At 34.4% G+C, this 24,243-nt stretch overlaps 1 protein-coding gene across 2 annotated transcripts in view; it reads right to left on the bottom strand.

Annotated features, from left to right (window-relative positions):
• PTEN (phosphatase and tensin homolog) overlaps positions 1–24,243 on the bottom strand; it is an 88,213-nt gene that overhangs the window by 21,374 nt on the left and 42,596 nt on the right. The window contains exons 3-5 of one of the 2 annotated variants that reach the window (XM_014864359.3): positions 15,834–15,878; positions 10,038–10,081; positions 8,004–8,242 (exon numbers count right to left, since the gene is read on the bottom strand). In XM_014864359.3, coding sequence (XP_014719845.1) covers positions 8,004–8,242; positions 10,038–10,081; positions 15,834–15,878 — 328 coding nt within the window. The remainder of the gene's footprint in view (positions 1–8,003; positions 8,243–10,037; positions 10,082–15,833; positions 15,879–24,243) is intronic. The other variant, XM_014864358.3, reaches the window with a different exon arrangement.

Here is a 24,243-nt window from a genome sequence, read left to right on the forward strand (position 1 = left end):
ACCACTCATGAAGCCATGCTGTGGCAGTGTCCCACATACAAAATGGAGGAAGACTGACACAGATGTTAGCTCAGTGCCAATCTTCCTCACCAAAAAAAAAGAAGCAGCAGCAGCAGCAGCTATTATTACAATGACAACATACAATAGTAGGTATTATATAAGCTATGTGCCAGACATTTTACATATATCCCTAATACTAAAACAACTTTACAAGACAGATATTAATACCTCTATTTTAAGGATAAGGAAACAGTCCCAGTGCACATAATCATCCTGTCCAAAATGAGGATCTGAACCAAAATGTGTCTGATTGTAAAACTTTTTACTCCTTCTGTCCTGGGTTTTACTAATAGTACACATACCAACTATGTGATCTGAAAGACATCACAACCTCTTTGACCTCATTTTTCCCATCTATGAAGTATCTCTAAAGTTTAGAGTACTGTAGTGCTTCAGTTCTATGAAACTAATTAGAGTAACATATTAAATAGTAGTGCATGAACCACAGAATCCTTAAGAATAATATGAAGCAGGCAATTGGTATTTTTCTCTCTGTGCAGCATCCTTTCCCCTCTGGGATGCTATCATTCTCTCTGTGGTTTGGGGGTGAGGGTGGGGGAGCTATTCTTATGCTTCAGATATTTGCCCCAAGCCTCTGGCCAAAATGTGTGGTATAGGGATGGGTACACGCCCTAATCCAAGTAAATCAGAACCTAATCTAGGAATTTTTCTCAAACTGTAGCTCTCTTCCCACTGTAGTTACTAAAGCAGCCAAAATGTAAACCTGGAGCTATTAGGAGTCATACCTTGCCATTAATTGCAGAGAGCCTGCCTGAAAATAAAAGTATATACAGAGGAAAGGAGAGACTCGAGCGAAAGAGATTCCTGACATTTGCTAAGCATCCACATCCAGGCCAGAGCTTTCAGGGTTATATAAGCCAATAAATACATCCTTATGTTTAAGCTATTTTGAGTTGGGTTTCTGTCACTTCAAACTGAAAGAGTTCTAATACGTTACAGTACAGCTACTTTTTTTTTAAGTTTCTATTTCTATTTTGTGGATCAAAATAGTATGGACAGGAGAACATGGTACAGTAGAAAGAATAATGGATTTGAGGTTAGGAGATATGACTTTGAGTTATTACACAAAGAGATTAAATGACCTGGGACAGATTGATCTTTACAGATCTGTTTTATCATTTATATTAGAATGGGTCTGAACTAAATAATTGCTAAGGTCTTTCTAGATATAAAAATCTTATAATTTCATGACTATATAGATTGAATAACAGGCTTAAATACTGTATATTAGAAGAACACAGTTTAGCCCAGGAGAATTGTGTTAGAAAAAATAAGAATGTTATATTAGTTTTTTTAAAGCTGAAAAAGAGGATAATTATAGTTTATTTTGTTTTAAATGAAGAGAAAATGAGATTTTAATCAGGTTACTATATGTGGAAACTTAGTAAATAGACTAGAAAAAAAATAACCTGATTACATGATTAGGACATAAGAATTCATTCCTCAGAAAAACCAGAAAATTTCCACTTCTTGAGATCACTTAAAGTTAATATTTATTATTTCTAGATTTACATCTTCGTTAAAAATAAGCTAACGCTGGGGCCGGCCCAGTGGTGCAGCGGTTAAGTGCGCACGTTCTGCTTTGGCGGCCCAGGGTTCGCTGGTTCAGATCCCGGGTGCAGACATGGCACCGCTTGGCCAGCCATGCTGTGTTAGGCGTCCCACATATAAAGTTGAGGAAGATGGGCATGGATGTTAGCTCAGGGCCAGGCTTCCTCAGTGAAAAGAGGAGGATTGGCAGCAGTTAGCTCAGAGCTAATCTTCCTCAAAAAAAAAAAAAAAAAAGCTAACGAACTCGAACAGAGATTATAATATATTGGAACTTTATCTCTAATAATTGTTTTGAAAACAACAAAAAAAAGAAAATCAAAACCTCGAAGTTTACTCCTAAAAGTTTAATCAAAGAAAATAAATAATGCTTACTTTACCTGTCACCATTCTAGAAAAGGGGTGAGGCAAGGAAAAAAGAGAGAAGTAGCAGATTCTGGGTAAGCTTGTCAAATACTAAAGTTTGCCTCTTTAAATTCAGAAATTTGGGGAATCTTTCCAAAATACATGCATACCAGCATTCATAGGATGTTTTAACTCTTTATTCATAGTTTACAATAAATAGTGTGAGTTATCGATTATAATTCTGAAAGATAAGTGCAAATGCAGACACTGTGACGCATAGGACTTGATGGGAACCAAGCCTAGGAGCTGCCCTGCACCAAGCTTTCTTGGAGAAGGAGAAACCACTGATAGCTTGTTTTAAAAGGATTTGCCACATGTTCATAAAGCAAAGGTATCAAATATTCAAAGGAATGACTCAGGGAAGTGTAACATAGTTGCCTTCTTGTAAATTATTGAATAAAAGATAGAAGGAGTCTTCCTTTTCTCAAACAGTTATCCCATTCTAAGAAAAAAGATTTTCTTTATAGGAGGTATCAGTTGTACTTTGACTTCTCCATAACATTCAAAACCTAAAGTATAATTTGGGCATTACTAACACAATGGCACATTTTATGGTCAGCTGGCACCACCACTTGCTATCTAATTTACACCAGGCCTGCTAAGGAAATGTCAAGACTCTGTGCCAGATTATTTTGAGAAGAGTCTCTGCAAAGTCTACAAAAATTCTTCACCAACTCATGGCAACTGGCTCCTTTCTTCAAAAGAAGAGAGAGGGGATGGGGCTAGGAGGAGGAGAAAAAGAAAAAGGAGAAGAAGAAATATTCTGCTCCTATATCATTGTCACCAGAACACAATTTTCTTTAGCTTTTTTAAAGCTTCTTTATAACTAAAATTAAGGATACAAGCAAAACAACATTGAAGACTTCTAATAAAACTGATCCTACACAAACTGAAAAATTGATAACATTTATGTATCTCTTGTAATAGTGGTTTACAATTACACAAATGTAAATCTACAGACTCAACCTAAAAGGAGGTATTAGCAAGAAGATACATCTACTAGCAGATGTATCCAGAATAAAACTACCTTGGATAATCAATTATATTTATTATAAGATACTTCTCTGGAAGAATTCCACAGTTGCACGACAACAGCTTTACTATGCACAGCTAAGTTTTCCTATGATGAAATTAGTTATATTCATTATAAAGGTTAAAAACATATTGTTTCACTAGCACTCTAACCATTAGGTGAACGTGATATATTTGAAAGCTTTCAGACAATTAAGTTTCAAGGATTTAAAGGGAGCCTGCAGTATTATATTTATAAAACCAACAACTTCAAGCCGTCCTTATTCCACTTAAGTCAGGGGTCATTAAATGCCCTACCATCTGTAAAGAAGGGTATAAACTGAGGAGTCTTGTAAAAATAGGCCAATTTCATCAGTATTGCATGACCTTTCAGGAGAGCTTGACCCTGTACAGAAATTAATTCTGAACAGTCTCAAAATTCTTTTGCAGTTTCAGGATTTGTGGAGTTGATAGCGTAGAAAGAAGTTCAACAGTGTATCAAGGGATTCAAATTTTACTCTGAATGTTGTCATTAACTGTTTGAATAATCTTGATCAGAGCACTTCATCTTTCTGGGCCTCAGTTTTATCATCTACGAAATAAGAAAAGTTCCTGCAAAAAATGTTTATAATCTTATGACTTTTATCCACTATATCTAGCTTTCCAATTTTGTTTCAACCTAAAATGCACATGGCACCATTTAGTAAAATGTAGCTTTGTCAACAGATGTCAATATCTGCTCATAAATTTCTTTTTGCCTTTTTAAATATACACAGGGATAAAATTAGGAGCACATCAGGATACTCCTTTAGACCATGTGAATAATTCATCCAAAAAATGGTCTAGGTCTATTAATTAATCATGAGCAAAGCACAGCAGATCTCAATGATTTATTTTGACTCCAAGATGCTAAAAGTGACCAATTTTGGCTAAATTACTTAACTTTGAGTCTTGATATCACATAACAGCTAAACACTACAATTGTACTGAGTACATCCTTAAGATATGTACAGAGCTCCATTTTCTTTTCTTTTCCTTTTGAGGAAGATTAGCCCTGAGCTAACATCTGAGCCCATCTTCCTCTACTTTATGTGGGACGCCTACCACAGGATGGCGTGCCAAGCTGTGCCATGTCTGCACCCGGGATCCAAACTGGCAAACCCTAGGCCGCCGAGAAGCGGAACGTGCTTAACCACTGCACCACCAGGCCGGCCCCCAGAGCTCCATTTTCTACCAGTCCATTACCTTTCACTTGGGGGAGACTCCAACCTATAAGAGGATGGAGAATATGCTGTGTCTAGCGCAGTTCTGTTGATGATGTAGTTACTACTTTATTCTGCCACATGACACCACGGGCTTTACATTTTATTTTCATAATAGTTGTCTTACTAGCTTTTCACTCTGGCCCCTATTTCACAACAACATCCCATGGGGCTTGCCATTTCATCAAATCACCTCTCCTCACCTCTACAGAGAAATGGAACTAACAATACCACCAGATCGTGATGACTAAAATATCTTCCCACTGATAAATTGAAATATGTCCTCACTTTTTGATTATGGAGACTTCTCTTGGATCTAATTTAAACTGGAAATAGAGAAAATAAAGAATAATAAAGTTTAAGTAAGTATCCTTGAGTTTTACTTTCCTCTCTGAACATGATAGGATGGAATATCCCAAGTGCTTCTTATATGGCTAGTTCTCACTATCAGAAACATTTAGCCAACTATCCTGAAAAGCACCTGCCTCAAACAAGGTATGCATGCATGTTTGGGGGTGGGTGTGTATAAGGAGGAATGAGGGGGGAAAAGAGAGAACATGTGAGAGCGAAGCTTAGTTAGAAAAGGCTAGACCCTTACAAAAACCTTTATTTGCTCGCACCTCAAAATCCTTGATTAAAGCACGCTACAAAGCTGATGGATGTAATGCCAAACAAAAAAGTCACACAGTTGAACGTGGTGAATCCAAATATCTTAGATATGGTCAAACATATTTGGAGTTTGCAACAGAAAAGTAAGACTGTTAAATAGTCTATCAAACAATTTTATCCATTCCCAAAGAACTGACCTTTTTTTCTAAAACTATGAAGGAGGTCATGAAAGGATTAGAAATACCACTTCCCTTCAGCATATGACTTCTCACTTTAGCTAGCTACTAGTTTTCATCAAATGCATGCATGGTGACACAATCAAAGAATAATTCCTATTTTGGAGCCCTTTTAGGAAACTTCAGGGGACATTAACATTTTCAAAATGGTGAAGTGTCTCTGCCAAAAAAAACTTCTCCGGAAGAAATCTCAGTATTCTGTAGACACAGAGTACACCTTAATGCCTGGCAAAACATCTGGTTTTGCTGCTTTGGTAAAGACAGAAGCTCTGCATGTCACTGTGACTCACTGCTTTGTTCATCAGTATGCAGTGGGATGCAAGACTATACCATCAATCCTGAGAGAAATCTTATCTATTGTTGTGAAAGTATTCTACTACTTCATGAGTGCCAAGCCTTGAATCATAGCCTATGCAATAGGATTTGTCATGAAAAATGTACTGTTGTGAAAGTTGCCAAATTCATGAAAGCCAAGACATTCAATCAGAGGCTTCTCAAGAGGTTTTGTCAAGAAGTGGGAGAACTATGAAATTCTTTGCTACACATAAGTTCACTGGCTTTCAGAAGACAAATTCTACAGCCAGAAATTTAACTGCTGTTAGATGGATAAAATACAAACTCAATTATACAGTTTAACTCTTGAACCTTAAAACTAAAATGTGGAGTCATAATCCTTTCCTTCCTTAACAATAGCATTATGTCAAGATCTTGCCAACAATGATCTCATTAACTAAAAGGCAAAGAAAATGATGCAACATGAATTTATCTGGAGAGTTTTAAAGAATTTTTATTTCTTGACAGAAGCCTACTTCCACCTGGCAAAAAAATCTAGAGATTCCATTTGCTCTTTCATTCTTTCGTGAGATAGGGTTTTCAGCACTTGTTTTTGTCAAAATTGATTGAATATCAAAGATGGCATAAAAGTTCCCAAGTCAAAGACAATGGCATAGTTTCAATACGTCATTTGAAAGCTAATAGTAACCTTTTCATTAAAATTTACTACTGAACAGAACTAAAGTTTAATTTTGGTTAATTTGTACCACTTAGATTTATTTATCACGCTCAATTAGTGGCCACTGATTTTTGCAGGGAAAAAAATGAGACATATTTCTTATGAAAGTGTCCTTTACATTCTACATTAATAAAAACAATTTTCAGTGCAATTAAAAGCTATAAGCAAAATTTTATCTTCTTCTATACCATGCACATTTTTTGTGGGAGAATATTCCTAGCTTTCATCATATTTTTAAAAAGTAGATAACAGTTCAAGAGCCCCTGGCATAAGTCTAGCGTTCTGGCTCCACATTATACAACTTTTATAGTTTTATTTTACATCTTTTTACCTGACTTCTTTTCCACTACCAAAATGTCTGCTGCTCATCAACATCTTTTAAATTTCTACCACTGCTTCTGTGACTGTATTTTACTTTGACCCATTTCTCCATTCACTCTCTTTGCCTTGTGCTGTCCTGCATTTATTCACCTAAGTGTAGAACAAATTACCTTCTATAATTTTTAACAAGTGAAAACAATTGTTTCCCTCTACATGATGAAACGATGAACCAAAGTAAACATCTCATGACTTCTGCTCTGGAATTCACTCCAGCGAATCCTCCCAGGGTGCACACAGTATATGGAAATGTAAGGCAATCTATCATAATCAACATTCACCAAAACCATGCAATAATGTAAGATTCAATTTTGTAAAATATAACAAATAAATAGTACTTTGGTATCCCTAGATATAATTCAAAAAGATAAATAAAACAAGAAATGAAGAATTAAAGGAACCAGGAATCAATGCAACTACCCAGTTCAAAATGATGATCAGTTACGTTTCTGTTTTGAAGTTGAATTAAAAAGAAATTAGCTTAAGGGCTGGCCCAGGGGCACAGTGGTTAAGTTTGTGGCCTGGGATTCACCAGTATGGATCCTGGGCTGGGATCTACACATGACTTATCATGCTGTGGCAGGTGTCCCACATATAAAATAGAGGAAGATGGGCACAGATGTCAGTTCAGGGCCAATCTTCCTCAAAAAAATGAAAGAAAGAAATTAGCTTAACCTGGAAGAGAACCTTCCTGATTTCAAAAATTATTAAAACTAGAATAAATTTTTCACATAAAGTTGTGATGTCTCCCTCAATAGAGCTCTCTAAATCAGTTTTTTCATCTACCTGGAGTGGTTTGGATTTCTTCCTTCTTGGAGAAAGAAAAATACACAAAATCTCTTTATTAGAAATATAAACACATTCTGTCACACTTACCATCCAAAGAATTGAATCCCTTGAAAATCACTGTAAAAGTTCTCCCAAGAGTTCACTTTTTGCTTTCACATGTACTACATAAATTAATTTCGTCACTGATTTTCAACATAGTCTTTAGTCTTCTGAATAAGGGAAGAACCTCTGACTAATCTTAATTATAACTACATTTAAGAATATTCATATCAAAGAGTAATCTTTATGTATTATAAAAGTAAAGATCACACTTTACTAGGTAATGGCATCTAAGTTATTATCCAAAGACATTTTATTCTCAAGCAAGCTTCAGAAATATCAAGCTTACTTTTGATCATAGTGCTGTTTTTTAAACGCTTTGTAAGAATTTTATGAGACCAAACATGAAACACAGTTAAAGAGTAAGATCTGCTAGTACGATATGAAAATGCTAGCATGAACAGAAAAATGGAATGAATCAGTCATTTGCTCACATGAAAGTTAAGGTAGTTAACTGATTTAAATGTTTAGAAGAAAGAAATAAGGGTTACCAACTATCTTTTGTAAAAATTTGTTTTCCAATAAATTCTCAGATCTAGGAAGAGGAAAGAAAAAACATCAAATATGACTTACCTTTTTATCTCTGGTCCTTACTTCTCCATAGAAATCTAGGGCCTCCTGTGCCTTTAAAAACTTGCCCCGATGTAACAAATATGCACAAATCATTACACCAGTTCGTCCCTTTCCAGCTTTACAGTGAATTGCTGCAACATGATTGTCATCTTCACTTAGCCATTGGTCAAGATCTTCACAAAAGGGTTTGATAAGTTCTAGCTGTGGTGGATTATGATCTTCAAAAGGATACTGTGCAACTGTGGTAAAAAGATAATCTCAAATTAAGAAAAAAATCTCTCCTGAATTGTTTATTAAAAGTAGGTTAACTTTAGGAATGCTGCATATAAGTTTAACAGATATTTAAAAGAAAAACTGAACTCCAGAGAAAAATAATTTATTGTCTGATAATTTTCTAATCTTTGAATAGAAAATAAGAGTCCCATTAATTCTCAAAACTCATCCATTAGACAGGGAAGCCAAGTATTATTTTCCCTACTCTATGAAGGAGTACATTGTGCTATGCAGAGGTAGCAAAGGTCACAACACATAAGACATGGAGGTGAACTCAAAATGAAATGTCACATGGGCCTCTTGTTATGGCTTTCAATGCATATTCTAACAAAAGGAGAAATAACACTTAGAATATTGCATCACCACAAAACATATATTCCAAAGAAAGTACAGATTACTAATAAATCAACGGAAAGGATGGCATTTTACACTTCATATAATAAAAATGCTAACTGTGTTATTTTAAAGATGGTCTGGCAAATGCTAGCGCTGTATACACGACTTTAACAGCATTTACAAAAGAAACTGGAAAAATCACTTATGAAAGTATATAATTGCAGTAAAGTTTATCAAATGAAGTTTCAGGTCTTTTCACATGAGTTATTAAGAACTCAAAACTTCTCTGTTACCTATAGTCAGAGTTGAGTTTTTTTAATTTGTCTAGAAATAGGACTTTAAATATATTACTACTAAATTTTATCTTATTGATCTGTGCCTTGGTTCCACTCTATTAGGATCCTTAAAAATCACAACTGACATCCAACTGTACCAAATTATCCTCTGTGTCATCTAAATATGTGAAAAATATGTCTTATATCTTCAACTAAGTCATTCATAAGGTGGTATACAATACAGTAAATTAAGTCCTTTGGTGTGACAGGAGAGCTCTTCAGGCAGACAATGACTTCCATCACACGAAGTCACAGGGACAGCTTTCACTTAGTATCATCTGCCTGACTGTACTATCATTCCATCTTCAGTTCTCCAGTGGCAAACAAAAACATCCAGGAAAACCTGTCAAACATCTACTTAAAGCTAGATAAACCTTGACTAAAACATGCTTTGCCTAGTAAGCAGGAGTTTTAAATTCACGAAAAGAGAACGATTCTTAGTGAATCTATACTGGCTCTCAGCTATTAGTGCTTCTGAATTCTCAAACCAACTCTGTGAAAGTCCATTCTGGATTTTCAGGAGGGATCAATCGCAAATACATCAATCTTTATTATAACTCGTGGCACCCACTTTCTCTTTTTCACTATCATAGCAGCAACTGCCAAGCTTCTCAACTCCCCCCACTTCTCTTACTGCTCAAGGGGTTCCACAAACACAAACAAAAGTTTTTGTGGGCTCTGAGAAACAATTTACTATACTTGGAAAAGAATTCATTTGAAGCAGTTCCCTGCTCTCATCTGTCAGGCTCCTTGTATCCACATCTGTTATACCCTTTTCCACCTTTTAGGTCATGCTCCTTGCCAGAGTTAAGTCGTTCTGCTTTCTCCATGCAATCTCTTACTATTATATCCTAATTCTTAGTCTATTCTTCAATTTAGTCTTCCTAATACTACCAGTCGGTTTATATGATACTTGTTTTCTAAAATACAACAGCAAAGTTAAATTTATTTTTCAAATTTTCTAAGATTATCTTTTTAAGATAAATATTTATCTCACTTAATAATCAAGAGTATTCATTACTGCTGTGACAGTAAGACTTAGTCTACTGGTTTTCAGTTATATAACATAATACTGTACATTTATACCCACCTCTGCAGTTAAATTTGGCGGTATCATAATGTCTTTCAGCACATCTAAAAGAAAAGTTTAAATGTGAAATAAAGTTATCTTTTGCACCTGAGGAAAAAAGTATAATAGTAACAAACGTTTTCTGAACCTTTATAATGTACCAGGCATTATGTTAAGTGTTTTATATTAACTATTTCTTTCACTTCTAAGAATCCTATGGAATTATACTGTTATTATCCCCACTTTACAAATAAAGAAACTGAGGCTTAAAATGTCAAGTGTATGTAATTAGAGGTTATACATTTGCTTACAAAACTTGTGATGCCACTAATATACAACAATGCAAATTTAGCTGCATCTAAATTTTCAAATTTTCTTTATGGAAATGTTGCATGCTAATGGAATTTATTTTTTATTTCACATGTGTAAACAACCAACTAGTTTCAATATTATCTTTACCCCACAGTTGAGCATACACAGTTCTCAAACTATTATTTAAAAAGATGTATATTAAAAATAGTAACATTATAAGGGCAAAGGAAAAGTAAAGAAAGAAACTGAATGATGCCAATCTATTCAGACAACACTTACTAAATTTTTTTAAACCAGACCTTTCTCTCTTTAGATAAGCCAAAGGTCATCTTTTTCAAGACTCTCTCAGGTTACAAGCTTTAATTGAAGTCTGAGAGTAATGAAAGAGTAATAAGCAAAATGAATACAGAATAGTAAAATGTTGAGTCATTATTACTTAGAGCATGCTAAAATTTCTCTTTTTAATAGTAGTGACATGTTTGTTATCATGCACTGCCTTAACTCATGATTAACAGGCCAAGTTTATAGACATTAATAGGCTCAGAAAGGGATCCTATACATTAGTTTGTGGTCAGCAGCATAAGTGCTGCTGGTCAGCTGGTAACTCCAACTACTAACCAAACCAGATTTTTAAAACATTATTTAGACTAAAAACTTAGCATCGTGAAACAAATAAAGATCCACAGTCCCTTAATCCACAATTCCAAAATCCTTAAAGTTTCAAACATCTAACATTTTCTCTTAAATTTACGGCAAACTCAATTGCAACAGAACCTGATCTCAGTTTACAAGATTGTACGTAGCCCTTAGAGAGAGGAGTCAAACATTTCATTTTAGGTACTGTTCCAAACCCCACTGGGGTGTTACGTAATACAAAGTATATGCTTCTGTGTTACTGTTCTAAACACTGAAAAATTCTGAATGCTGAAACACAACTGACCCCAAGAGTTTCAAATAAGCAACTGTTAAACTGTATTTTACATCTAGAAATCCTGAAATTACGTGTATAGTTTCTCTACCTTAAACAGTTTCAAACCCAAATCCACAAGAAGGTTGAACTAATTATGAACAAACTGCAATCCACTAGTTTCTAACTGGTGAAACATGAAATAAATCAACTTTCATGTTACCACTCAAAACAAAGCCTTTCCAAAGCTCTAGTACGTTATAATTTAGTATATTGAATTTCGCTAGAAGAAAAGCTTATTTAGTAATAACATATGCACATATATGCATCCTTGCTAAATAGCTTCATACTTACTCATATAAAAAAAAATGACAGGTAGGAAGAAAGGGAGTGACCAAGAAAATAGCACGTCTTACACCTTCTTTGGTACAGATTAAAGAAGAGACATGGTCAATAGTGATGAACCCATAATGGAATATTTTATAAAGAATCATGTAAAGATAGGGGCTTAGGAGGTGACAGTGTAGCTATAAGGTAGGAAACAATTCTAAGAGGTTGGTCTCATGACAGCACAGCAAAGAATAAACATTTTGAGTTTCATGCAGCTTTAGTTCTCTAAAATTGTCACGGTTTCTCAGCTCAAAATGTTTGGTTTGACAAACAATGCGTAAGACTACCTTCATAAACTAATTCTCAAATATTACTAAGAGGAAGAAATAAAGGGAAAGTGGAAATAATGAGCTGCTAAATATCTACTAGATGTGCACAGCTTACAAAGAAGTTTCCATGTTTTTTTGATTCATCCTCACAACCATATGATAATAGTTACTGTATCTCCCTTTGGTATATGAGAAAGCTAAGATTTAGAAGAGCATTAAAAAACTTGCCCCAAACCACAATACGTAAATGGAAAAACCAGGACTCAAGCCTAGTACCTCTAGTTACAAAAGTCAAACTTTTTCCACTACTGCTCCATACTTCCACTTACAATAAAAAATAGAAAAGTTTTAAAACCAAAAGCAATAACAAATTTTAGTCACAGTCAGCCTTGCTACAAGAATAATACTTGCCACAGAAGACAGAACCAACAAACAGTAATAATGAAAAACATGAAAAAGTTATAAAAATCTCTACAGTTATGTATAGGGAGTATGTGAGAACATATACTAGCACTAGTAGTGATGAAAGTGATCTGGGGAGGGGTTGATAGGGAAAGAATGAAGACTCTCATCTTAATTAAAACCTTCTCTGATAATGTTGTGGTTGCATGTGCGCGCACACAAAGTTTCTTGTAAATTTTTTACAGTATTTTAGTGATAAAACAAGTCTCTCAACAAACCAAAACTAGGTGCACATGGGATTTAACTAAGACAAGTGTTAGGTAATCTAACCACTTATACTTCCTTAGAACTAAAACTCAAAAGATATCATTACTTTTTAATCATTACCTCACATTGGCTTATATGAGACAAGAGAAGTGAAGAGACACTGGAAGAGAGAGTTTTTAATGAAGCAGTAGACAGGAAGTGAAAAAGGAGATAAGATTAATAGGAAAAGCTTCCAGAGAAATGAGACTTGCCATAGAATCAGCTAGGTATGTAGGTCTCTTCTTTACTCTCTTCAGTGAAGCTATCCCTATCTTAAAGAAGAAAACTTAATAGAGCAAAATCAACAATAGCTAAAGGTTTACCACAAAATGATGGAGAGTTGTATGTCAAATAGAATATAGAATGAAATACAGTAAACTCTAAAAATTAGTATCCAGTGAACATTTAAGTTCCTCAAATGCAAGAACCATATTATGCCTTTATTCCCTATATCCCCCCTCCTTCCCTTATCCCCACCCGAGCACAGATTACACACAGGAACATACAAAAATGAAATACACAAATTTGCACAAAACAAACTAATTTACTAAGTATCAGTATACCTGAATTTGGTTAATGATATAAGACAAATTTTGCCCTTTCTTAAAATAACTTACTGAATGCTGGATAATACAGAGACACAAACAGATACAGTCAATTATTAGAAAGTGCACATTAAGAACTCTTCTTCATCCACATATGTCACAAATGCCATAAAAAGTTTAATATATTATTAAATACAGTATGTCTAGTGCAAATATTTTAAGATGTTTCAATTTATATGTTTGCAAAGATATATATCACATGTAATTAGTAACCAAAGAAATAAAATAGAAACATCTGCTGCTGGTCAGACTCACTTACCCAGAGCCAGAAATATAAGCATAGGTAGAAAGAAGGTGAAGAAGATTGAAAAGTGACATCAGAAATCAAAACATGCTATAACTTGGTAGTTCTAGAAACTTCTGAAGTAAGTAAAATTTGGGGAGGTTAAAACAAAGAAAACCAGAAAGGGAATATTGGCATAAATAGTGCATGGTCTGCTACCATAGGTACCTGTGTGACCTTGTTCAACTCACTTAACTTCTCTAGGCCTCAGATTCCCCATCTGTAAAATGAGAAGGTTGGACTAAATGATCTCTTTCAGGTACTTTTCAGTTCTGAAAGTCTATGATTCCATCAAATGGAGTGGGGAAGAGGAGTTAAAATCTGTGCACCAAAACTACTCTCAACTAAATATGAGACAGTTCATTAACTCAAGAGTCCAATGTTTGGAAATACAAAAACAAACAGGCAGTCAAGTTCCCAGGCTAACTCCCAAAGCCAGTTTTAATTACAATAATGTAAGTAATCCACAATACTGATAGTACGAGCCTAAATCCTAAATTCAGGAAGCAGGAAGCCACTGTAGTACAGGAATGAAAAGTATTTCCTTTCCTTTCTTTGGATACAATATTAAACTCAAATAAAATTTTGAAAAAGACAGAATTTGTGTTTAGTATCTTTCTAACTTCCTTCCAGGACTCTTTAGATGCCCAAACTTGAGAGTCTAAGCCTGAAGTGACTCACTTAATGGATTCCAGCTTTTGACAATTCTTATCCTGTTGTTGTTTTTACTAACTTCTGAATCTAGTTGTTCAAAAAGTACAAAGCTTTGTGGTTTTTATGTTCCTCTAGAGACACACTATGGCATTAGCAACAAGAGTTGTTGTAAGAGAGGTTAATCAGGAAAAGAGGATAGATGCATAGATCATGTGTAAGCTGGGGCCCACCTAAATTTGTTTCTATAACAGCTTTTACTGTCTTTTATCTTGTGACTTACTACCACCACACCCCCCCACACACCACACCAAAATCTGACCATAATGGTTTATTTGCCATATTCTAAACACTATCATGGCAGCAACCTTCTACGCCATTCTTTCTGCCTGTGATGCTTTTTCCCCTCCTCCTTGGCCTGTAGGTTAACCTCTATTGATTCTTTTCACGTCAGCTCAAACATGCCTTTCTTTATGAAACCCTCCCTATGGGAGGTAGTTACTATTTCCACTATTCTCTACACAGCTCTTTTCTATAATACTTTGTCTACCTTTCACATTACACTATAAGTTACCCAAGGACTGGAATTACATCTTATTCACCTCTGTACTGCCAACATGTTTTATAATGTCTAATATGTGGCAAGCACTCAATAAATGTTTGTTCATTTGCAAATCTGAGGAAATTAGTGAAAACTCACTAAGAGAAACAACATTGGCGTCTATTTCTGAGGTCTTATCAGAACAGAAAGATCACTAAATTAAAAAAGCAACCTCCTACCAGCCAACAAACAATCTTTGATCTTTCACACTTTTTGATGAAGTTTTAAATGCCCACCAAGGTAAAAAAACAATCTTTTTCTTATATTCTTATATTTGATAGAGAAGTGCTACAGAAATTATAACAGTAAATTAGTACACACAACTTTAAATGAAAACTTTTCCTATTGCATAATTTATGGATATCACACAGGAAAAATAAAGGCCAGGTAGAAAAATAACAAATTTTATATGACATTTTTTAAAAATTAGAAAATGGTCAATATTTTGGGAAGGAAAAAATTCTTCAAAGACAAAAATCGTGAAATATTTTCTATTTTTCTTTTGTTCTTTTTTTCCTTTTCACATCTCTACTCACAAAGTCAAAAGTAAAAACCAAAAGGTTAAAGATAAGGTCAGCCAGCTGTATCAAGTGGGCAATCCTTACAGCCATGCCCCAGACAAAAGAAACCACCCAACTCAACAATTTAGGTAACTTATTTACGTTACATACAGTTAGCGAATACTCTAACAGCTGTTTCAATCAACTGATCTAAAGACACAGAATAAACAAAATTATATTCACTCTGGAACATAGTTCCATAGAAGATGTCATTAATGCTTTAACAGAAGCTCTGCTGTAAATTACACTTCAAGTCACCACATGGTTATGGGCTCAAAGATGGGCTAGATGCCAAGTCATTTAAGCAGATCAAGCAACGTGAATCTGTGCCAACATTGTTTTCCCTCATCACTACACTTTCTAAATGACCTAACAATGCTCTCAATCAGACTTCTTGAACTAATTGTTTTAGGAATACAATTCCGTTAAAATATATCTTTAACTCTACCTCATTCTAACAAGGAAATAACTTTCACTTAATAGTTATTTTAGAAGATATTTGCAAGCATACAAATAAGAAAACATACTTACAGATTGTATATCTTGTAATGGTTTTTATGCTTTGAATCCAAAAACCTTAAAACAAAACAAACAAACAAAAAGCCACCATTAACAAAAATGAGCTAACATTTGGAATTACATTAATATGATCGAGAAAAACTAAAAGACAGATTCTCTTTTTCCTAACCTCAAATACCATTTAAGAAAATAAATCAACTCCAACAAATATTCCCTCCATGGGTTTAAACCAGTAATCAGGTCATTCTTAAACAACTATTACATTACACAGATTTATACAATCTGAAGTAAAGCCAGAGCTTTCCATAAAATGAATATTTTCAAAATCATCTCACTTCAGCCTAACATAATTAGATTGAGTATTAAGAATTAACTTCTTTAAATGGTAGCATTAGCATTTAGCTCAAATTCACCTAGCTCACACAGATTTGTGAGAAACAATCATGTGCAATCAAGTAATCTTAAAAATAACCCTGAAAATTCAGCCATCATTTTCTTTCAAACTAAAAACTTTTGATATTTAAAAGATGCAAGTAGTAACTATTAACTCTGTACAAAGTTTATTAACATTTTCACATATATATTGTCATTTGAACCTCACAAACATCTGAGAGATAGAGCTTAATCACATTTTACAGAGGGGGGAAGTATCAAAGAAATTACAGGAATTGCCCAAGGTCATACAAGTAATAAATCAAAGAATCAAGACCAAATATCATTCCCTCAAAACAGTTAAGAAGCTAAACAACAACAATTAGAGCTAACACAAGCACTTACTACATGCCAGGCACTATTTTAAGTACTTTATGTATATAAATGTGCTTAACCCTATGAGGTAGGTAATAGAAGGGTTAGAAAAGTTATAAGGCTAAGGAAACAGAATAAAAAAACAAATGAAATACACAAGAGAAGACTTGAAAAAATTAGAGTCTAAGAGGTTCAACATTTGAAGAGGAGTTCCAGAGAAAGAATAGAAAACACAGGAGAAGAAATCCAAGACATAACTCAAGAAAAATATCCAAAACTGAAGGATGTGAGTTTCTAAACTGAAAGAGCACAATGAGTAGCCATCAAAATGATGAAAATAGACCCAAATAAAGGCATACATATCTTAGTGAAATTTCTGAATAGTAAAGAGACAAACATAAGACCCTAGAAGCTGCCAGAGAAGAAATAGGTTTCACAAAAAGAATTTGGAATCAGAATGATATCACCCTTTTTAATGGCAACACTAGCAGGTGGAAATCAATTGGGCAAAACCTTCTGACTTCGAGGGAAAATTATTCCCAGCCTAGAATTCCAAACCAAGAGAGACTATAAATCAAGTGTGACTATATAATAAAGGCATTTTTAAAGTCTCAAATAATTTTGGTTCCCATATAGTCTCTCTCAGGAAGTTACTAGAAGATGTGGTCTACCAAAACAAGCATGGGAAACCATAAAAGAAAATGACAAGATTTTGGAACTAAAGAATCCAACTCAAGAGAAAGGAAAAGAGAATCCCCAGAATGATAGCGAAGGAACATCTCAAGTAGACAGTCATACAGCAAGCCTAGAGAACAACTAATCCAGATTAGGGCAGACGAGAAGTCTCCTGGAGAAGATAAAATTCATATACCAAATGTGCTCAAACATGTCAAAAGATTTATACAACTGGGGGCAAGTTTATGATTAATTAAAGCTAAGAACACAGAAATTAAATAAGTCAAAAAAAAAAAAAAAGGAGAGAGAGAGAAGGGACCAGCCTGGTGGTATAGTGGTTAAGTTTGCTACACTTTGGCAGCCCACCCGGGGTTAGCACATTCAGATCCTGGGTGCAGACCTAGCACCACTCATCAGGCCATGCTGTAGCAGCATCCCACATAAAACAGAGGAAGATTGGCACAGATATTAGCTCAGGCAGAATCTTCCTCAAGCAAAAAGAGGAAGATGGGCAACAGATATTAGCACATGGACAATCTTCCTCAGCAAAAGAGAAAAAAAAGAGAGACAATTGTAACTCCAAGGAAAACAAAATGTGCAGGAAAAACCAGTCATAATATACTACATTGCTTAACTATTAATGGCATTTATCTAGTCATAATCACACAAAAATCCAATATTAATATGACATACATAATAGAGATAGAAATGACATATTTTTATGTGACACTACAGTTGCTCCAGATATGGAAACATTTACAATCGCACTTTAAAATTACCATAGTCATTAGACCTGCCAATAGATTGTTAATATTAATAACTATATTATTATATCACATTTTTTTAATATTTTCATAACTATTATAATCAAAACTAATGGGTATATTTATAATCCTATGAATTTTATTTTATGGATTTAAAATCACCTAAGAAGGGTATTCATAAGCTTCATCAGACTGCCAAAAAGGTTCATGGCCTAAAAGAAGGTAAGAACTCTTGCCAAGGGGCAAAGGGAAACAAAGAAAAGTAATTTTTTTTGCTGTGGGGGTGGTTGCTGATAAACCCTATAGAGTTATTTGAGTCTAATATTTCATGTGTACAAATTCCTTTTTTTAAAGTACACATTTAAGGTATGTGTCATGTTTTATGATTCTTTGTTTTAACCCATTACTTCAACCAAGAGAAGCATTGATTCTGCTAAGGAGACATCCACTGAACTACGAAAATACTACAGGGAAAAGTGGTGCGTTACACATCTTTTTGCTCCAGCCCCTTTCATCCTTCTTCATCTTCTACATTCCTGTACCTTTCTCAATTTCTACATTTGGATTTTTCTTGAAACTGAGATAAAATTTACATACAGTGAAATATGCAGATCTTAGGTGTACAATTCTATGGGTTTTATAACTATCTCAATCAAGATATATAGAATGCTAAGACCAACCCAAAAAATTCCCTCATGCCCATTTGTAGTCAAACCCCACCAAGCTCCCTACTAGCTAGTACTATTACCATAGATTAGTCTGGCCTTGTTCTTGAATTTCACAAAAATATAATTATATAATATGAATTCTTTTGTAACTGATTTCTTTTGCTTAATCTAATGTTTTTTCAGATTTATGCATGTTGTTACATGTATCACTAGTTCATTCCTTTTATTGTGAGTATTATTCCATTGCACAAATACAAGACCATCTGTTTATCCATTCTCTTTTGATGGATATTTGTGATGTTTACAGTTTGGGGATATTATGAATAAAGTGCCCAAACATCCTTGTGCAAGTCGGTTTGGAGACATATGCTTTCATTTCCCTTGAGTAAATAATAGCTAGGAGTAGAAGTAGTAGAATAGCTAGGGTACATAAGGAAGGTGTACATTTAACTTTATAAGAAACTACTGAACAGTTTTCCAAAGTGGTTGTACCATTTCACAGTCCTACTAACATTTTAAGAGTTCCAGTTGCTCCACAGCCTCATCAACATTTGGCAAAATTTTAGCTCTTCCAATGGATATGAAATGGTATCTTATTGTGGTTTTAATTTTCATTTTCCTGATGCCTAATGATGATAGGCATATTTTCATTTGCTTAATAGACATTTTTATACCCTCTTTTGTGAAATGTCTGTTCAAGTCATTGGCTCATTTTTTTCCAATTGGAGTATCTGTTTTTTATTATTGATTTATAGGAGTCTTTTATATATTCTGAATACAACTCCTTTGTCAGATATATGTATTATAAATATTTGCTCCTTGTCTAGATTTGCCTTTTCATTCCCTTTTGACAATCAACAATTTTAAATTTTTATAAAGTCCAATATATCAAATTTTTCTTTTGTTTAGAACTTTGTATCCTCTCTTGAGAAATCTTTCCATACACCTAGAGTTCATAAAGATATTCTCTATTTATACTTTAAGACTTTTCTTAGTTTGTACCTTAATTTGGTTGGAAATTTAGATAAATGCAAGGGTTGGAATAACCAAAACAAGCAAAATGATTTGAAGGACAGTGATTATAAAATTTACAAAACAACTCACTGCTACCTGCCATATCTTCTTCCATGGGTTTCTTTTGACAGAAGAAGAATAAGCAAGAAATGATCTGCAAAATACAATTTTCTCACAGAAAGCCTATAATGTATATGTGAGCAAAAAGAGTATTTTGGAGGATTAACAGTTCATTTTTAGTTCATTCTGAGTCTGGTAATTTTCAGTTTTGACTTCAAATACACAGACCAACACTATGTTAATAGTGATATACACATCCCATTGCTCAACTCCAGGGCACACTATTCACATGTGGCAATCCTGCATACACATTCAACTAGAGTCTAAAGGATTGACAGGATACATACCAAAGTGGTCACAGCAGTTATCATGAGTTTTCAGGGAGAGATGGAGGTTTTTACTATTCACTTTCAACACTTCTGCAATTGTGTTGTTAAAACTTAAGCATATACTACTTTCAAAAGAAAAAAAGTTTTCTGTCCTACTGTATCTTCCAAGAATGTACAGAATTGAAGTTACATCACCCTATTTTATTGCCAAAAAGTAGGCTTGATGAGCTTAAAACAGAAGTCCAACTTCTTTTGAATACTTTTAGAGTTTACATAAAATTCATATTTTCATCTATTTTCAAATTGGAAAAAAATAAGAACCAGAGTTTTTTTATGTAACAACAGTGTTCTTTAAGAAATAGATTTAATGAGAATCATACAACTTCTGTTTATAAAGACTCATGAGATTTTTCTTAATCATATCTTCATTCATACTGAGCCTGTCCTGAGGACATTTAAAAAAAATCATTGGCACGCACTATCACAAAATCACAAATCTGACCTCAGTGAGAATGATGATTACCCAACAAAACAGAAACAATTTGTTAAATGCTGGTAATGTGTTATCTCTTTAAATCCCTCCTAGAGGCTCCAATCACGGAAAGCCTGTTCTTTAATTTCATCAAGACACTTTTATGTTACTATAGCTAGGTGTCTATAATGTATATTCAAAACCAACTTTTTATTCTTTTAAATTTCAAGTATTATTTATTATAGGCATAACTGCTTAGAATTTCTGCTTCCCAATCTTTTATTCTTCTATGTTCCACTCAAGAAGTACTAAGGACTTACTAAATAGCCTCATTTGATTCCTTATAACATGAATTTTTTTTTTTATCACTTCAGTTGCAGAAAAGGAAATTATCTATTGAGGTAACTTTTCAAAAAGCTAAATATCTCACAAAATAATACTGATTTAATTAGTACAATGGAAATGCACTAGAAATGGCAAATAGGTGTCAAACTGACGATGATTTGTTGGGGTGCAATATTAAGGCTATTAAGACATTAAGGCTATTAAGGCTAACCAGGTTGGCGCCTGGGAAAGACTATCACAACTAGCAATGTCTGCTAGTAGTGAGGGAGACAGAATAATTTAAAATTTTCCCTCTTTGTCATTTCCAGAGAAAATCAATACAAATTTATGAGTAAAACTCAATAAAAAGTAAAATTTGAATATTATAGACTGTTATATCATAGTGAAGTTATTGTAAACAGATTAAAGTACTATTTCTAATAGTCTTTAAAGTAATTTTATTCTAAAAATCTTTCTTTATATTGGTATTCCATAAACAGGGGCCATCTCTTAAAAATTTTCTGACAGTAGAATTTACACATTTTTGACCATTATACAGTATCTGGTACAGGAATTTTCCTCTTGTTATAAACAACTATAAAATTGGGCAAAATGAATGAGGCAACCATTTTAGGCACTGAACAAAAGGCTGCACAGGCTTATGATCCTTAAGAAAAGAGAAAAACACAAGGTAACCCCCATGATTATCTTGCTTTCAGCTTACAGGCTCTTTTCTGACATAGAAGAAGGAAATGGAACAAAGGCTTCACTGAGGTATACAGGCAGAAACTGGAGTTCTGGGGTTCTAAGATAGCTGGAATTTGCGGAAGAGCAGCCGAGGAAAGGGGATGAATAGAAAGAGGGCCTCCCAACTCTATAAGGAAATTCACTTAAGGTCCTTGGCCAAGAGCTGGGCTGCATATGTATAGGATTTGAAAGCACAATGGAGTTGACACCAGAAGCAGCAAAGTAGTGGAAGGAGTTTTAACCCAGCCACAGTGGAGAGACCTCATTGAGCACCCCAGGTATTCAGCTGAGACCCCAGAAAGGCCACATCTTAGGAGTAAGGACCATGCCCTAAGACAAAAGACAAAACTGAAATAGTCCTGCCTTCACAAAGAAAAACCCAGCCTGACAATACCAGAAGATTAACTGTTAATTTAAATGCCTGCCAAAACGAAACCCAACACACTTAAATAACAACACAGGCTCCCTAAAATTTATCTTCCACAACATTCAACATAACAATTAAAATTTACTAGACATGCACAGCAGAAAAACATGACCCATGACCAAGAAAAGAAAAGCAGTCAACAGAAACCAACTCCAAGATGAAACAGATGTTAGAATTAGGAGACATTGACTTTAAAGCAGCTATTATAAATACATACAAGAATGTAAAGGAAAATGATTACAGTAACCAAAAAGATGAAGTCTCAGCAAAGACACAGAAACTATAAAAGACAGAAATTCTAGGCCTCAAAAGTACAATATCTGAAAAGAAAAATCTACAGCATGGTCTTAACAGAAGATCGGAGACTGCAGAAGAAAGATGTGGCAGATAATATTTTCCAAGAATGACTGCATCTCCCATCCTACATGCTCTTCATACAAGGTAACCGTTAACACTTCACCCATCAAGTGGTAGAGTCTATGGTCCCTCCTCCTTGAACTTGGGCACACTTCTGCGATTGCCTCAACCAACAGAGTATGGCAGAAGCTACATTAAGTGATTATGATTAAGTGATAATCATAAAAATGCCATGTACTTCCACCTTGGATTCAGGATCTTCACTCTTGGCACCAAGTTTCCATGCTATGAGGAATCTCAAACTAGCCTCTGTGGAGACATCACTTGGAAAGGCCAAGTATAGGGGTTCTGGCCAATAGCCTAACTCAAGTTCCAAACAGCCATCATTTCCTGGATATGTGAGTGAAAACACCTTCATCCCCCAACTTGCCAACTTATCTGCAGTCTCTGAGTCTTCCCAACTAAAGCCCTAGACATTTTGGAGCGGAGACAGGTTATCTCCACCGCACCTTACCTGAATTCCTGACTCACAGAATCTGTGAGTATAAAAAAAACATGTTCTATGCCATATTTATATTTAGGGGTGGTTTGTTATGCATACATATAAACTGGAACATTATGATAATGAACTTGACAACAAATTAGTAATTAATCTGAAGAACATAAGAAAGAAATTGAAAAATTGAACAGCTCACCAGTGACTTGTGGAACAATACAAAGCAGTTTATCATATGTTAGTGTAAACACTGAAGGACAGGTGAAAGAGAATGGAGCAGAAAAAAATTTTTAAAAGAAATCACTGCTGGATTTGTGACAAGATGAATAGACCTTGAGGGTATTATGTTAAGTGAAATAAGTCAGAGGGGGAAAGTCAAATACCATGTGATCTCACTCATAAGTAGAAGATAAAAACAACGAAAACAAATATACAGCAACAGAGATTGGACTGATGGTTACCAGAGGGGAATGGGGAAGGGAGGAGGGCAAAAGGGGTGATTAGGCACACATGTGTGGGGATGGATTATACTAAGTCTCTGGGTGGTGAAGACAATGTAATTGACACAGAATTCGAAATATATTATGATGTACATCTGAAAGCTAGATAATGTTAAAATCCAATGTTACTGCTATAAAAACAAAATTAAAAACAAACAAAAAAGAATTACATAAAACAAACAAACAAAAGAGAAATCACTGCTGGAGATTTCCCAATCATACAGGAAAACATCAACTTATAGATAGCAGAAGCTCAATAAACCCCCAACAAGAATATGAAGAATATAAAAAGAACCACACTATGCATATCACAGTCAAAACCACTGAAAACCAAAGACGAAGGAGAAAAAAAAAAAACCCAGACAAAGACACATTATGTATAGGAAACTACCAATATGACTAATGGCTGACTTCTCATAAGATCTAATGAAACAACATCTTTAAAGTGCTGAAAGAAAAAAAAAAGTCAATCCAGAATTCTATATCCAGTGAAATGCCCTTCAAAAATGATCAAAAAACGCTGAGAGAATTCACTGTCAGCAGATTTGCCCTCAGGCTGAAGGGAACTAATTCCAGATGAAAACTTGGGTCTACAGAAAGAAACAAAGAGCATCAAAAGTGGTAAATATAGGAGTAAATATAAAGACTTCTTTTTCTTCTCTTGATTTCTCTGAAAGACAACTGACTGTTGAAAATAAATAAAGTAATGTTATTTTGGGGCTTATTGTATTGTATTCTGGGGTTTATTACATATGTATATATTAAAATACATGACAAAAATCATATAAAAGAAATGTAGGGAGACAGAATTTTATTGATATATGGTTCTTATATTTTAATGC

This window comes from Equus asinus, chromosome 2 (assembly GCF_041296235.1).
Source record: "Equus asinus isolate D_3611 breed Donkey chromosome 2, EquAss-T2T_v2, whole genome shotgun sequence".
Lineage (NCBI taxonomy): Eukaryota > Metazoa > Chordata > Mammalia > Perissodactyla > Equidae > Equus > Equus asinus.